This window comes from Phytophthora infestans, genomic scaffold (assembly GCF_000142945.1).
Source record: "Phytophthora infestans T30-4 supercont1.1 genomic scaffold, whole genome shotgun sequence".
Classification (NCBI taxonomy): domain Eukaryota; phylum Oomycota; class Peronosporomycetes; order Peronosporales; family Peronosporaceae; genus Phytophthora; species Phytophthora infestans.
In genome coordinates, this window is record NW_003303758.1 from 1,140,454 (window position 1) to 1,155,124 (window position 14,671).

Below are 14,671 nucleotides of genomic sequence, written 5' to 3' on the forward strand. Positions count from 1 at the left end.
CTGAGACATCCTACAGCTTTAACAACTCAGTAGCTTGCGGAAGGTTGATTGAAAGTATAGCGTTGAGACAGGTCAAGTCGCAGACACAAGAGGGTCCGCGCTTGGTTAAAAGTCGCCATGATCGTGTCATTCGCTGTTTCGTCGTACGACTTCTGCTCGCCCAAGGTTAAGTTGGCGAGCATACTTTAATCCGACGAGGATACAAACTGAGGACATGCATAAACGCAATCTGCTTGGGAAGTGGAACCAATACTGCAATTATCGTCGTCACCTTAAAATTTGCTTGGCAAATTCTGGAGTGACAATTGAGAAGTGAAACAGCTCAGCGCCAGCCACTGATCTCAAGCATGTTATTCCACAGTATTTACGATTTCATTATGCGTTTTGATGTTTTTACATTTTACGAAAATGTGTCCACACTAACAACTCCAATTTTGATCTTATGTAAAAAAAATGGCGCCAACGGAAGCAGGAGTCAAGCGGACGGCGGAGGAGACCCAGACGTCCGCAGTGAAGCGCGTTCGCTTTGCGAACACGGCGTCTTCCAATGAAGTGACGTCACTTGCTATTGGTATGCATGAAATATATTAATGCTTTTGCAGTCCTTAAACTTAACTGCTTTTGTGGCGTAGCAACCGACGAAGTTGAAGCGCAGAAGCTCGAATGGTTTTCCCCAAAGTTCACATACCATGCATTTGGCGCCGATGAAGCAGTGGACGGCTACGAAGGTCTCAAGATGATGGTGACTTTCAATGGATTCGACTTTCGCGCGCTGTTGGATGTTAAGTTCAAGGAAAAGGAAGACACGTACGTGTTAATTTCTATCGTGGATTTTTTAAGGATATAAATACTGGTTGCTGATCTTCTGTCGCTGTGGAAACGTAGTGCGGGGGATGTTGTTGCAAAGTTGACATCGTCACTGCCCAAGGGATTCGTTCAAGATAAAGGCGAGTTTGTAGGTGCGCTGCGCAAGGCTGCAACGGACTTTACGGGTCCACCAGGGAAATGCATTGAATCGTATTGTTTGAAGAGTCAAATAGAAGATTTTGCAGAAGAGAGACACTTCGAGATCTACGAGTGCAAGCTAGAAGACAACGAACCTGCGCAGAAACTACTTGCAAATTTGCAAACTTTATCGCTATGGTTCATCGAAGGTGAGTATTTTTGCAGGATAGTACTTTGTTTATAAAGCTTTTTCTTACGCATGTAAAACAATGCTTTCCAGGTGCCGATGCTGTGGATGTTACGGACCCACGATGGCTGGCGTATCTAATCTACGAGCGGACTGAGGCGGGAGCCGGAGCTTTCCGTCCTGTGGGGTTTATTACAGTCTTCAAATTCTTCAATCCACTAGGACGGAAGGCGGCATACTGCAAGCCGGACCAGAACGAGACACACCGCATTTGTCAAGCCCTCATCTTTCCCACGTACCAGCGCCAAGGTGAATTTCTTGACCGTTTGTGCTGTTCGTCAATGAGTTTTTTTAAACTGACTGACATGTGATTACAGGCCATGCTGAGCGTCTGGTACAGTGCATCCATGCGCAAGCGGTGGCAAATGAACACGTATACGAACTCACTGTAGAGGACCCGGTCCCAGCGTTTGCTAGCGTACGTAATCAATATCTGCTGTTGTGCCTTTAGCTTACCATAATCTTATGCCTTCTTTGTAGCTACGCGACCTGGTCGATCTCAAGAACTGCATCAAGAACGAATTCTTCTCATTATCCCCGGAGGCGAGTGCGGATGCTGGCGGCACTGGACGTGGCACGGAAGCATTGACGACAGCAGACATCCACACTGTCCAGGAGAAGCTCAAAATCACACAAAAGCAGGTGCAGACCTGCTACGAGACGCGCAAGTTCGCGCTCGTGGACCCGAGCGACGAGGCGCAACTCAAGAAATTTCGGCTTGAGGTCAAGAAGCGGCTGTTTCGCTTGCATACTGAGGAGCTGGACGGCATGGGCGCCGACCGCCGCAAAGCTTTCCTCGAGGCCGAGTATCAGAAACTGGAAGAGCACTATCGGCAGATGGCGATAAAAAATGGGTTGATGAATATCAACCAATCGTAGAGTCGAATGACGTGTATAATCAACCAATAGAAGTTTGACATAGAATTTTGGAGGGGGAGATGCATCATGCCATTTGAGAACTTGTCTCGCCAAGATGAGCGGCAGTCTGGACCCGACGGTGCAGTATGAGCTGCTAGACCGTATCGGAGGAGGAGCCTTCGGAGATGTCTACAAGGGAGTGAACACCCACACGGACGAAGTGGTGGCCATTAAGATCATTGATTTGGAGTCTGCAGCCGATGAGATCGAGGACGTGCAGCAGGTGCGTCTCCAGGCTTTTCAATTGTGCGTGAACTACTCTGGTTACTAATATAACGCTTGCTAAATGATGAGTAGGAGATCCATGTGCTGTCACAATGTTCTTGCGATCAACTCACAATGTACTCAGGGTCTTTTATTGCAGGGACGAAACTATGGTCGGTGCATTGTTGTCCACTGAGTTGTGCCGATGATATTTAAGAGCTGACATTTTATTATAATTGATGCAGGATCATTATGGAGTTTCTATCGGGCGGATCGGTGTCGGATATTATGCGCAATGGTCCATTGGACGAGGCATTCATCGCTATTATCTTGCGTGAGCTATTGAAAGGACTCGAGTATCTGCACTCGGAAAAGAAAATCCACCGCGACGTCAAAGCTGCGAATGTATTACTGAGCGGAGATGGTCACGTCAAGCTGGCGGATTTTGGAGTTACCGGGCAAATCACAGAGACAATGACGAAGCGCAACACGGCAGTGGGGACTCCGTTTTGGATGGCGCCTGAGGTCATCCAAGAGTCCGAATATGACTTTAAAGCGGACATTTGGTCCTTAGGTATCACCGCGATCGAGATGGCGAAAGGTGTACCTCCGTTAGCTGAGTACGTGGATTGCTTGTTCGCAACATCGCGTTCTTATGCGTTTCACTGACATTTCTTTGTCATTTGTACAGCATCCATCCCATGAAAGTGCTGTTCATGATCCCGACGATGGACCCACCCGTGTTAGAAGGCAGTTTTTCGCCTCGATTCGTTGATTTTGTGTCGTGCTGTCTACAAAAGCCCCCACAAGACAGACCAACAGCGACCGAGCTACTGCAACACCCCTTCATCCGCTCCGCCAAGCATATATCTCATCTCACGGAGCTATTGGATCGGAATCAATTAGAAGATCAGCAGCAAGACGACCACGAGGACGGAGATTACCACAGCAAAGACTATAGCTACAACAATGGTCGTGTCGAGAACGGGTTCGTGCACAACAGCTATAACCCCCCTCTGAGCGGCGGTCGTGATGACACTCTGCCATCATACGGCCAGCGGGATAGCGGTAAGCGTCATGCTCGAGATGCATCAGTGGGCAGCGGATGGGATTTCAATACTATCCGTCTGTCATCTACCAGTCTGCAGCAGGAGCTGAAGGCTCAAGCAGAAGCGGCAGCGGCAGCTGCTGCATATAGCTGCAATGACGACCATGAAGCGCTTGGGGCGTCAATTGGCGAAGAGGAAGACTCGGTCGACGCTAACTCGAACGCCGAAACAATAACGACATCGGCATTGGCAGCACCAGTTCACGAACTTGAGTACGAGGACCAGGACGACGACGAAGACGAAGCATTCAATAGCGTTGTGAAGCCTGCGATCAGTGACGTACTGGAGCGTATTCTCAATCCTCCCACTATTGGGTTCATGTCGCCGACACATTGTGACGCTGCAGAGGCTGCTACCGAAGTGCAAGAAGATCTTCTCTTTGAGTTGCTGCACGTGTTTGACAACGTAAGTCAACAGAAAGGCCTACTCCGGCAAGTGCTGCGGAGTCTGGCAGACTACACAAACGCAATGATGCCTCCAGCCAACGCGAACGTAACAGGGAACTTGAGTTGATTAAAACCCCTGTACTACATTAAAAAAGAATTGATTTCGCCGCTCTGATGTACTGCGATGTTGATTCCTCTTCACTCACTGGATGAACTGACGGTGATCTACGATCGATCACCACTTTGCTGTAAGGCCTTGACGGAATGTTGCTCTCTATCGCGATCTAAAGAGCTTTGTTGCGCTCTTTTTTTTTTGCTCCAACGTGACCAATTACTTCCAAGCGCCTGATTTCGATTTGGTTGTTGACCGTGCTGACGACGACCGCGTTGAGCCAAGCGAACTCGGACGCTTGCTACTCAGAGGACTTTGATCTGCACTGGTGCCATTAGTCGACGTGCCGCTGGACTGCAAGCGTGATCCAGAAGACTTTCGTGTGACAGGACGCGTCTTCGTCACTCGACTACCCCCTGCACTCTGCACACCTGACGATGTACTTGCGCTATCTCCATCTTGCTGGTTGTTACCGGGTGTGCTGGCAGGTCGAGTGCTCTTTGACTTCTTCATCGGAGGCGATGACACCGGTAACCGAGGGATAAGTGAGGTAGTACTTCGTCGTCTGGCTTCGGTCAGCTGTTGACGTAGCTTCTTGATCTCTTCTTCGCGTTCGTGAAGCAACTTTTGTTGCGCCTCTTGCTGCGATGAAGACACGCGCGTCTTTGCATTCTGTTGTCGTAGCAATCGTTGAGCTGCTTCGCGTTGTTCCGCTTCTTTCTGCTTGGTCTCTCGCTCCGCCTTGAGCTGGTTACTCAGATCATCCACGAGCTTTTTCAGGGATTCGTTCTGAGTCTTTAGACTCTCATTCTGCGTCTCCCATGATCTAAGCCGGTTCTGCAACGTGGCCGACTGTTTTTCCGATTGGTTCTTCTGGTCGCGTTTCTATAGGAGAGGAGGCATCGGAACCGTGACGTGAGAACACATGCCTCCTCGAATAGAGAGCAGAGCCACAGCGACTTACCAGAGCGACCACAGATTGTTGCGATTGCATGTACTTCCTCTTGGAGATTTGCATCTGTTGCTTCAACGACTGCAGCTCTGCGAACGCCTTCTTGGCAGATAGTATGTCCTTCTTGTTCTTCACAATCTGGTTCCGACCCACCACAATATTGCGCACACGCTCCGCTAGCTGAAGCGACCGAAACGTCTCGCTCGCGTTCTCGATCGTCGGACCAACGTTCACAATCATCACTGTCTTGCACGACGAGTTTAGTACATCCTGTAGCAAATATGTGAGCTTCGAGTTACGGTACGGAACGTGCGCCATCTTCTTGTCCAGAGCCTCCATCACATCTGCCAGAGCCGAGAGAGACTTGTTGATATGAGCAGCTTCCCTGAGCATATCTCCGCTGACGTTGCTCTTCTTGACTCTCTCGGAGCCAGCAAGATCCACGAGATACAGCTTACCACATCCCTCTTCATCCACCTCAATATCGGCTGGATCCTTGTCAGCATCGTCACTTTCCGGTCGGCGTTTCGAGATCTGAACAATCACAATACTGTGCGATCGACTGCTGTGCATGTTCGAGTTCGTTTTCCCAGTAACACGGTTGGTTTGCGCGTTCCGAAGGACGTCGATCGTTTGCTGAGGGGAAGACACTGTCGCCATCGTCAGATCAGGAACGCAAATGTCTCCAGTGGCCGAATCGTGACGAATCTCCAGACCCTTCGAGTTGTTTGTGTTGATCAAGTCGCGTAATGAGTCGTTGTAGATCTCCAACACGCCCACTTGAACGTGGTACACTGAAGATTCCACTGTACCATGCAGACCGTTCATCTCATCGTCTTGATCCTTCTCGTGTTCAGGTTCAGGTGTGTAAATCGCTCCACGCAGTTGAACCGACTGGAAGAGATGACTGATGATCTTGTAGTTTAGACCAGGATCGCTGGGAGTTCCCTCCATAGTGTACGTTTTACCTGAGCCAGTTTGTCCATACGCGAAGATGCATGCCTTAAATCCATCCACAACTGACTGCGCGATGGGCTCCACTTCACGGAACACGTCGTTTTGAGTCTCTTCGGGGCCCAAAATGCGATCAAACGTGAACACTTTCCACGAACTGTTGTTAGCCAAGGCCTCCATATTCCCCTTGCTGCCATCCGGGTCATTAGAGAACGAACGATCCGGTCGGATGTCCATAGCCGCCAGGTCTGACTGATTCACAACGTTAACTGCCAGCTTGGAGCCCCACGATTTCTCCAGCTCCTCATTGATAATCGGTCGCACACGACAGAACACCTGGATGTTACCGCAGACAGTCTGCAGACGCGAAAGCAACGAAGCGTTACGCGTTCGTTCTGCCAGATACTTGCGTGCAAGCTGTTCAGGCGTAAAGTTCACTTGCAACACGTCAGCTGATACCCGTTTAGCCGGTACAACACTCGACGACATGCCCTCCTGGTTCCTCAGCCGCGCGTTCTCCGCCGATAGTGAGTTCAAAGACGTCCGCAAAGTCTGGATCTCCATCTTCAGTCGCTTAGACTCCGCCACTTCCTTCTCTGAGACAGACGGCACAGTAGAAGCAGTCGACAAAGCCGATACACGCACCAGCTCGGAGGTTCTCTTGGTTGCTTCGTCTAGCTGCTTCTGGAGGTCCAAATTCATGCTATTCAGCTCTTCAACCTCCTTGCGATTCTGCGATATCTCGCCCTTGCCAAACTGCAGCTTGCGTTCCAGCTCACTTCTCTCTTGTTTGCTCTCCTCCAAGTTCCTCGTCAAAGTCTCAACTTGCTCCTTCAGCTCGTCCACAGCTTCATTCTCGTGCTCAAGTTCAGTCTTGAGTTGACGTTCACTCTCAGCCAGATCATCATATTGCGACTTAAGGGTGTCCAGTTCGTCCTTCAGGGCAGTAATCTCCTTGTCCTTGTCTTCAAGCTGACGCTGCATGTTCTCACGTTCGTTCGTGAACGCAATACCCCCATCGTTGGCTGTAGCCATCTCAGACTGCAGCTTCAGCAATGACTCCCGCAGTTCTTCAATTTGTTCGTCACGAGTACGAATTTCTTGCGATTTGCCTATCAACTCGTCGGTCATTTCCGTCATTTCCGCCTCCATAGCCTCCATGTGAGCTAGACTCTCGCGGAGTTGCTGCATCTCGGCTTCAGCTGCTGCGCGCGCCTCCGTTTCGTCCTGTACAGTAGACGAAAGCGCCTCGATCTCCTCACGAAGCGACTCAATCAGCACTTCTCGACTGATTTCGTCACGCTCGTGCACAGTAGAGTGACGCAGCGAGTTCTCGTTAAAACTAGAGTCGTAGCCTTCATCGTCGTCCTCTGATTGACTACGCGTCGTAGCCATACTTTCGTTGTTTGAGAACGTCTCGGATACCGTCGTGGCGTCTTCGTACTTTTGCTGCAGTGCATAGAGCTCCGATTTGAGGTCCATAATCTCGGTACGGAAGCGCTCAGTGGCCAATTCGTGTTCATGCTGGAGCTCCTCTTGATCGCTCAGTAGGAAAACCTTCTCCTCCATCTCGCGCTCCATTTTGTGACGAATATCAGACTCGGTGGCCCGCAGGACACGCACTTGCGTCTCCAGTTCATCTTGCTGCTGTTCAAGCTTACGACACGCCTGTGTGGCTGTGTCCAGCTCGGTACGAGTGGCCTGCAGCTCGTTCTCGAACTGGCGCGTCTGATCCAGCGCCTCCTCCAACTTATTGCGAGCGATCTGCAGGTCACGTTCCAAGTATTGATTCTTGCTAAGCAAGTGTGTGTTGCGCTTCTCCACACGGGACAGTTCCTGCTCTAGCTCTAGTTCCAGCTCGTGGCTGGACTGCGTGTACTCGTCGAACTCGTCCTGCATCTGCTTGAGCTCCTGCGTCTTGTTGCGCAGCTCCTCGCGCAGATACACGACATTATCTTCCTCTTCGGAGCCGCTCTCCATTGTCGATAAAAGTGTTAACGAGGACTTGTGAGACGAGAGCCTTCCCCAGACGGTAGAGAGGCGTGTAAAGGAGAAGCTTCCCCTTGCGTAATGCTGGCGTGGCTGTCGTAACGGGCACATGCGGAATTTTCGCTTAAGTACGAATGGGTTGCAAGCTACCGGTTCTATCTTGAATCAGAGCCGGTATGCAAGATGATGGTGTCTGCTTCAACGGCCGATACAGAATGGCGATCTTCCACAAGATTCAACGGCCGCACAGGGAGACGGATGAGTTTGACGAAAATGCGCCTCGCTGTGCTAATTACCGCGCTAGTCGGAGCGCCCGTAGTAAGCTCTGACCCTTATGATGGCTGGGCACCGCACCGCTACTGCAACGACATGGACGGCATCGACGCCACGCGCATTCCGCCTCTCACGCGTGAACAGGCCGAACGTGTGGAGTCTCTGGAGCAGGTGCAGATCATCGCACGTCATGGTGCACGCGCACCTTACGCTAGGCTTTTCTGCTGGGACGCGCACAAGCACAACCCCATGAACGCCAAATGGGACTGCACCACCACATCCGTCTCGGTAGGCGCGCGTTGTTTGACTATGTGTAGTGACGATTAGTGAACTCACAGGTCACTTTGTTAATTTAACAGTCCCAGGACATCAGTCCAGATGACCACACGAAGGGGTTCGGACGCTTGTACCGTAAGTCGTACATGGACGGCCACAACATCCTTAAGGGTGACTGCGTCATTGGTGGGTTGCTCCCGCTTGGACATCAGCAGCACAAGACCAACGGACGGTAAGTCGGTCATAACGCTATCCTATAGCGAGCAATTGATAATCATATACATGACAGGTTTCTTCGTGACGCCTACGTGGGTGACGGCGCACTCAAGCTCTTCCCCACGGCTAACTTATCGGTATGGTCGATCGTAATTCTGCACATTTGCAAGCGTTTCAGACTAAATCCTTTATCTTGTTAATTGCCAGCACCTGGAGTTGAGCGAGATTTACCTCCGCAGTGACGATCAAGAGCGTACACTGGGGTCGGGTCAAGCCTTGATCGATGGACTTTTCCCAGTAGACGGCACAATGTCCCTACAGCTTCACCGCATGCTGATGTGGAATGTTGCTGATATCTCGGTGGACTACATTAATGCCAACGAGAACATTTGTCCGTTCATGGGTCACATCGGAGAGCTATCCAACGAATCGCCAGAGTTCTGGGCCCACCTCCGCGATCCTGTTACCGTCGAAATCGAGCACCATTTCAATGACCTCGTCGGTAATTTTTCTTGGAGCTCCGCGTTGGAGTGTCTAAGCACAGCTCGCTGCAATGGTCTGGAGCTGCCAACAGGAATTGATGAGGAAACATTCACCAAGACGTATCATGAGGTGGAGGTGCGCCAGAGTATCTTTCTGACGTACAACGACTCGTGGTATGCCAAGCTTGCCATGCAACCACTGGCTCATGACATGCTCACACGACTTGACGGTGTACTGATTGGCGATTCGGACGCGTACAAGCTCTCAGTCACGATGGGTGCGTGTGATTTCCACATTGCGAAGATTTTAATGCTTGTCATTGACCGGTTTTATTTGTTGTCTACAGCTCACGATTCAACCATCATGCCGTTCCTGGCAGCATCAGTTAAGGAGAACTGGGACCGCCTTTGGACTCCGTACGCGGGCATGCTGGTGATTGAAGTATACAAGACGAAGAGTGGCTCACACGCAGTTCGAATGATCTTCCATGGAGAGCCTCAACATATTCCTGAATGTCGCGACAGTACGTCGATTAAATAGTGGTTTCACTTTGTAGCTCAGTGAACGTGGCTCTTGTTGCTGACTTCGTTTATCGTTGCTGCAGCTTTGTGCGATATCGAGGAGTTTATCGAGGCTTTTGCCTTCGCTCGCAGCCCACGTACTGTGCACGACTGCAAGCTGCCCAAGAAGAAGAAACACAAAGGCCATTCGTCAAACCTAATGACCACAATGGCTGATACGGGCTCCCAAGCCTCTGACTACGTCGGAAGCTACTTGCTGCTGGGACTGGTGGGCGTTGCTGGACTGCTCGCCTTGCGTGCAAAGGGTCGACGCAACTGCCTGCGCGAAGTCCGCAGCGATGACGAAACGATCTCCCTTCTCCCTTAAAACTTTTAATTAAAGTGGGTGAAGATCTCGCATCTGTACTGGAAACTCGTCCAACACGCTCAAGAGAAAATGCTTCGCAAAAATAAACCTGAGCAATTGTCACTTCAACGGATTTTTCATCATTCTGACGTACTTGTACCAGAAAAGTGGTACATTTTTCGATGTGAGCGCAATCGTGAGGTGGAGATAACAGACATGTTGGTGCCGCAAGTGCTGCGCCGCGGACGTTTCTGTGCGTATCACGCTGCAAGTTTGTGCGTTAATAGAGAATCTACACGGACAGCTATTGGACGCGGTTCTCAGCCACAGCAGAGGCGGTTCCTGAGTGATGGTATGGACGCCTTCATGGAATTTGAGCGAGAGATGGCACTCAAACGAAGAAAGGAAAATGTAAGTGTAGTTAGTCACTGCTTAGCTTCGTAGTTTTGGCATTAGCGCTTCGTGACCGTGGTTTACTGCAGCCAGAGCAATTCGCGCCAACAGGTCCATTGACTCGTCCAGTTAAGCCGAAGGACGACGAGTGCTGTCACTTGGATTGTCCCAATTGTGTGCTCTTAGTCTATCAGGTTTGTCGGCGCTGCACTTAGACATGAGTGCAATCAACTAGCGTGTGCTAATGTGTGCGGTGTAGGAGAAGTTGCTGGAGTACGAGCTCAGTCTACAGATCCAGAACCAGAGAGAAAAACCTGAACCTCCGGAGCCCAAGTTCGACCTGTCGCTCTACTCCAGCAAAGATGACGAAGAACTATCTGATGCAAGGCGAAAGCTGTTACTAGAGGCCGATCGCGCGGCATTTGAAGTCGCAGCAAACGAAGTGATCAGTGCGCCGCACCAAACAACGGATGGAGCCTGGAGGTCGGTTCGCCATATTGATCTTCATATTCGTGACGACCAGCAGGACCTTGTCAGTGAGCAAGCGTCGAATATTGGTGTATACGTACCAAACGATATCTCTGTGGTGGAGCGTATGCTTATGCACTTGCACATAGAGGACCCTAACGTTGTATTCGCCGCCGAGCTTCTTCCGGATACCGCAGACGAGTCCTCACCCCAGCGTCAAGGGTTTGAACACCGTCCATTTGGTCGTGCTGGAACTGTGCACGACGCACTCACGTGGACATTTGATCTAAACTCGACGCCCCGCTCCAGTTTTCTTCGTGGTCTCGCCGCATACGCTGCAGATGAGGATGACGTTGCTGCGTTAATGTCACCTCAGACGACAGAAGCTATTCAGGCTGAGAGGTGAGTGATTTATCTGAGCCGATGTAATTTACAAGTAGCGTTTAACATTTGCCTCCTCGCAGACCCTATCAGCACGTGACTATAGCAGACATTTTCGACCGCTTCTCTTCCGTACGTCTGAGCTTTGCCGAGTTTTTCCAGATTGCGCCACCCACTGCCCCTCGCTACTACACGGTATCCTCGTCACGGCAATATGTTCCCGATATCGTCTCCATCACGTTGGGACTCCGAAAAACGGACACTCAGCCGCTACCACGGTGTTCCAGCTACCTTGCAAAGCTGAAGCCAGGTGATGCCGTTCGCGCGTCCTTCTACCAGTCGTCATTAGTATTCCCGTTCCGCGACCACCGCCCTATCATGCTTGTCAGTGCAGGAACAGGAATTGCGCCGTTCCGAGCATTCCTTCAGGATCTGGAGCATGAAAACGACACGTCGCAGCAGGAGCATCGTCCGGCTTATTTATTTTACGGCTGCCGTAAGGCAAGCGTGGATTTCTTGTACGGTGAAGAACTGCAGCGTGCACGAGACTCTGGCGTGCTGGACCAACTACACGTGGAGTTTTCAGGCGAAAGGGACCAGCCTAAACGAGTATGTGGCGTCGCAATTTTGGGTGGAGTCTTATAAGCGAGTATTTACGAGCTTGTGTTATTGTGTGTGTTTGATAGTATGTCCAAGACGCGTTGCTTGACCAGAGCGAGCTCGTGGCACGACATCTCATGGCAGACGATGGCTACATCTACGTGTGCGGCAGTCTGGACATGGGTCGGGCCGTGAAGAGTGCTATTGCTGCAGCTATACTCCAGCACCCGGAGTTTTCGGACGGTGCAGTCACCACACAAGATGACGCGGAGAGTGTCGTGGCGCAGAAGCTGGCAGGGCAGCTCATTATTACGGAGCTCTGGTAGCATCGATGCACGGGGCAAGCCTCAATGGTTCGTTATTTCGCCCAGCGTCCTGGCAGCAGGGATCCAAGTGGAGCGGCCTCTTCTTTGCAAGCGAAGTTGACCCTGGACGGCGTCCGTCTCACGAGAAAAGTAGGAGCGGCAGCAATAAGCGCATGATACTACCTCCGTTCTGAAAAAGATAACCATTTCAAATTATATTACAGCCTACCCAACAAAATACCCTCTCTATGCCGATCTTTTTTTGGATTTCGAATCTCCCGCGCTTTCCCGACCAGACTGGCTCCCCGTTGGCATTGGCGAGTGAGATATTGGCGAGTGAGATAGCGTCACAAGGCAGTGACGTAGGGAGAGTGCCAGCTCGTACTTGCTTGTCCTTGTGCCGGAGGCGCGCCAACTTGTGCGTGGGTCTGTCTGAGCGCACGCCGTATGTAGCCTTCCTTGATCAGCTGCTGAACCAAATAGCAGCTCATGTTGGACGCGCGCTGAAGCAGATGCTGGTTTTCGCGCTCATTGACAGGAACTGCAGCGATTCTCTCGCACAGCTCAGCTCGATCCACCTTCTTCCTACCACATGCGCTCTTCCTGACTTGACCACGGCTGCTACTCGATCTCCCATCGAATTGATTCCACGCCTCCAAATTCGTTCGACAACTTGGCGGCCCACACGGAAGTACGCTGCAACCCGAACGATCTCTCCATGTTTGACCACTTCTCCCACGCTGCGAAGCAGTAAGGTCTCCCAGACGGCCTGGCGCTCACTGTCTGTGATCTCCCCCAGGTGCCAGCTTACAAAATGAAAGCTGGGAGCCGTACATGCTGTTTCTTGCAGCGAGCAGCCCCCCACCGCCTACCGCTGAAGTTCCAGAAGCCCCACTGAGCGCCCCTTCAGAATGTGGCGATGTAGTTGCCGTCTTAGATCCGTTTTTGTATCTGTAGTTGCACGGCGGAGCATGAACGCCTGTGCCTTGCTTAGTTTCTCACTGTCAGCTCTCGGTCATAATAAAGCTAGCTAGCCAGCCTCTCACAAATTAATAAGCGCTCAAATGAACGAGGCTGAGCGCTGCGCAAAAAAAAAACAAATGGTTATCTTTTTCCGAACGGAGGTAGTAGAAATTAGATAGCGTAGTTTATGCTCGGAATCGCCATGTCATACACTTTTGTTGCGTAGCGCAGACGCGATCGTTGCCATCCTCCGAGAATTTCTCGTTCCTTGCCATCTCTGCTTATTGCCAGCTGCACTTTTGTGCGTAGTACCGGTACGTCGGTTGGGATGATAACAATGAGTCATTGTCGTAAGAGGATATCGAGTGAGCGGCACCTTGGCATTGGTTGGACAGAAGACACGACCACTATCACCACATAAAATTCTAGAGCAGGAACGCGAGCGCGCATGTTCCCCCTTTTGTCGGGAAACTGTTGAAACAGCTACGAGTCGTAGCCATCGTAGTACGACGGCGGTGGCCGTGAGCACACGAGACAGTGCTGCAGCATGGCTGCCGTTTTCTTTGTCAACAACTCGTCGCTGTCGCTTCAGTGTGCGCTGAATCAGCGCATAGGAGAAGGTGGATCCGTCTCACTGAGCGAAGCGAACACAGCGATCTGCTGGCCCGGGTACCGGTACCGGGTACTCTCACAGACTTGTTGACCGTCCGATCCACAGATGAGTTTTTACAGCCGGTGGAACCCTTTTGATCAAGTATAGCAGGCCCTGCAGGCAGGGCGGTGTAAATTTAGTGGGATTTGAGCGAAATATTCCAGCGATGAAAATGACTGCCCTCATTTGACTGTGTTTTGGTCGGAATCATTTCCTATCAAGTACAACAGGATATCACTATATACGAGCTCAACTTAGACAGGCTCATCTGTTCAGCGAAGCCAATCAGAAGTCGCGATGAAAGTTCAGAGAGTCTTACCACAACCGGCCGTAATCGCTGCCTGTCTCAATTTCGGGAATTGGGCTCTGTAAATGGGCAAATATTGTCTGCCGATTAATTCAGTGCCTGCAAGTTTTCGAGATTGTGGACAAACTTACGGAGTTTGATCCCCTATTATACGTGGATGGTTCGGCTTACACCAGCAACATGAGTCGCATGGCAGAGCTCACTTTTGCGAAACCAGCCTCGACCATGGCTTTCACATGCGTCGAGGATTATAGTCCAGCGAACCTATCGGTCAACAAGGGGAATCGCGGGTTAAAAGGTTCTAGCACCGACGCACAACAGTACGCGTATGAGGAATTGTATCCTTCATGGTGTTCCCCACAACTTTTAGCCAAATTGGCAAACAAACCTTCGTGATTGTTGTAGCGTGGCCTAGATCAATCATTCTTAAGCGACAACATTCAAGTTTGGGTGACTTGCTTGCTCTAAGTACTTGAGGACGTACTCTTTCTTACGGCAACTATGGCTGTCTGTAGACGGTGTTTGTGCTCTAGCAACGCTGCCCACTTAATACTGAGATGGCAATACGCTGTAGAAGCAGAGGGCGTCAAGTCAACTCCAAAACGAGTCCGCAACTTCAATTTTTTTTGCAAGATGCCTGTCCAAAACAGCAAAATAAAATTAAAAGCTAT

The 14,671-nt window shown here is 50.8% G+C and overlaps 5 protein-coding genes across 5 annotated transcripts; 4 read left to right on the forward strand and 1 right to left on the reverse strand.

Annotated features, from left to right (window-relative positions):
- Positions 1–453: 453 nt before the first annotated feature.
- Positions 454–2,071, forward strand: PITG_00186 (histone acetyltransferase, putative; the record flags this gene model as incomplete). Its single annotated transcript, XM_002908765.1, has 6 exons — positions 454–571; positions 645–807; positions 886–1,154; positions 1,226–1,441; positions 1,510–1,610; positions 1,673–2,071. The coding sequence occupies 6 exons, from the start codon at positions 454–456 to the stop codon at positions 2,069–2,071; spliced, it is 1,266 nt and encodes a 421-aa protein (XP_002908811.1).
- Positions 2,072–2,165: 94 nt separating this feature from the next.
- PITG_00187 (protein kinase, putative) lies at positions 2,166–3,936 on the forward strand (the record flags this gene model as incomplete). The annotated part of the gene is made up of 5 exons (XM_002908766.1): positions 2,166–2,333; positions 2,408–2,487; positions 2,560–2,934; positions 3,006–3,439; positions 3,557–3,936. The coding sequence occupies 5 exons, from the start codon at positions 2,166–2,168 to the stop codon at positions 3,934–3,936; spliced, it is 1,437 nt and encodes a 478-aa protein (XP_002908812.1).
- Positions 3,937–4,140: 204 nt separating this feature from the next.
- Positions 4,141–7,807, reverse strand: PITG_00188 (kinesin-like protein; the record flags this gene model as incomplete). The annotated part of the gene is made up of 3 exons (XM_002908767.1): positions 4,141–4,241; positions 4,353–4,806; positions 4,886–7,807. 3 exons carry the CDS (start codon positions 7,805–7,807, stop codon positions 4,141–4,143), a joined length of 3,477 nt encoding a protein of 1,158 aa, XP_002908813.1.
- Positions 7,808–8,063: 256 nt separating this feature from the next.
- PITG_00189 (uncharacterized protein) lies at positions 8,064–9,952 on the forward strand (the record flags this gene model as incomplete). The annotated part of the gene is made up of 6 exons (XM_002908768.1): positions 8,064–8,377; positions 8,449–8,597; positions 8,655–8,718; positions 8,789–9,341; positions 9,411–9,587; positions 9,669–9,952. The coding sequence occupies 6 exons, from the start codon at positions 8,090–8,092 to the stop codon at positions 9,950–9,952; spliced, it is 1,515 nt and encodes a 504-aa protein (XP_002908814.1).
- A 333-nt stretch (positions 9,953–10,285) lies between these two features.
- PITG_00190 (uncharacterized protein) lies at positions 10,286–11,968 on the forward strand (the record flags this gene model as incomplete). Its single annotated transcript, XM_002908769.1, has 7 exons — positions 10,286–10,342; positions 10,414–10,518; positions 10,584–10,952; positions 11,007–11,194; positions 11,257–11,786; positions 11,834–11,846; positions 11,887–11,968. 7 exons carry the CDS (start codon positions 10,286–10,288, stop codon positions 11,966–11,968), a joined length of 1,344 nt encoding a protein of 447 aa, XP_002908815.1.
- Between the last annotated feature and the right edge of the window lie 2,703 nt (positions 11,969–14,671).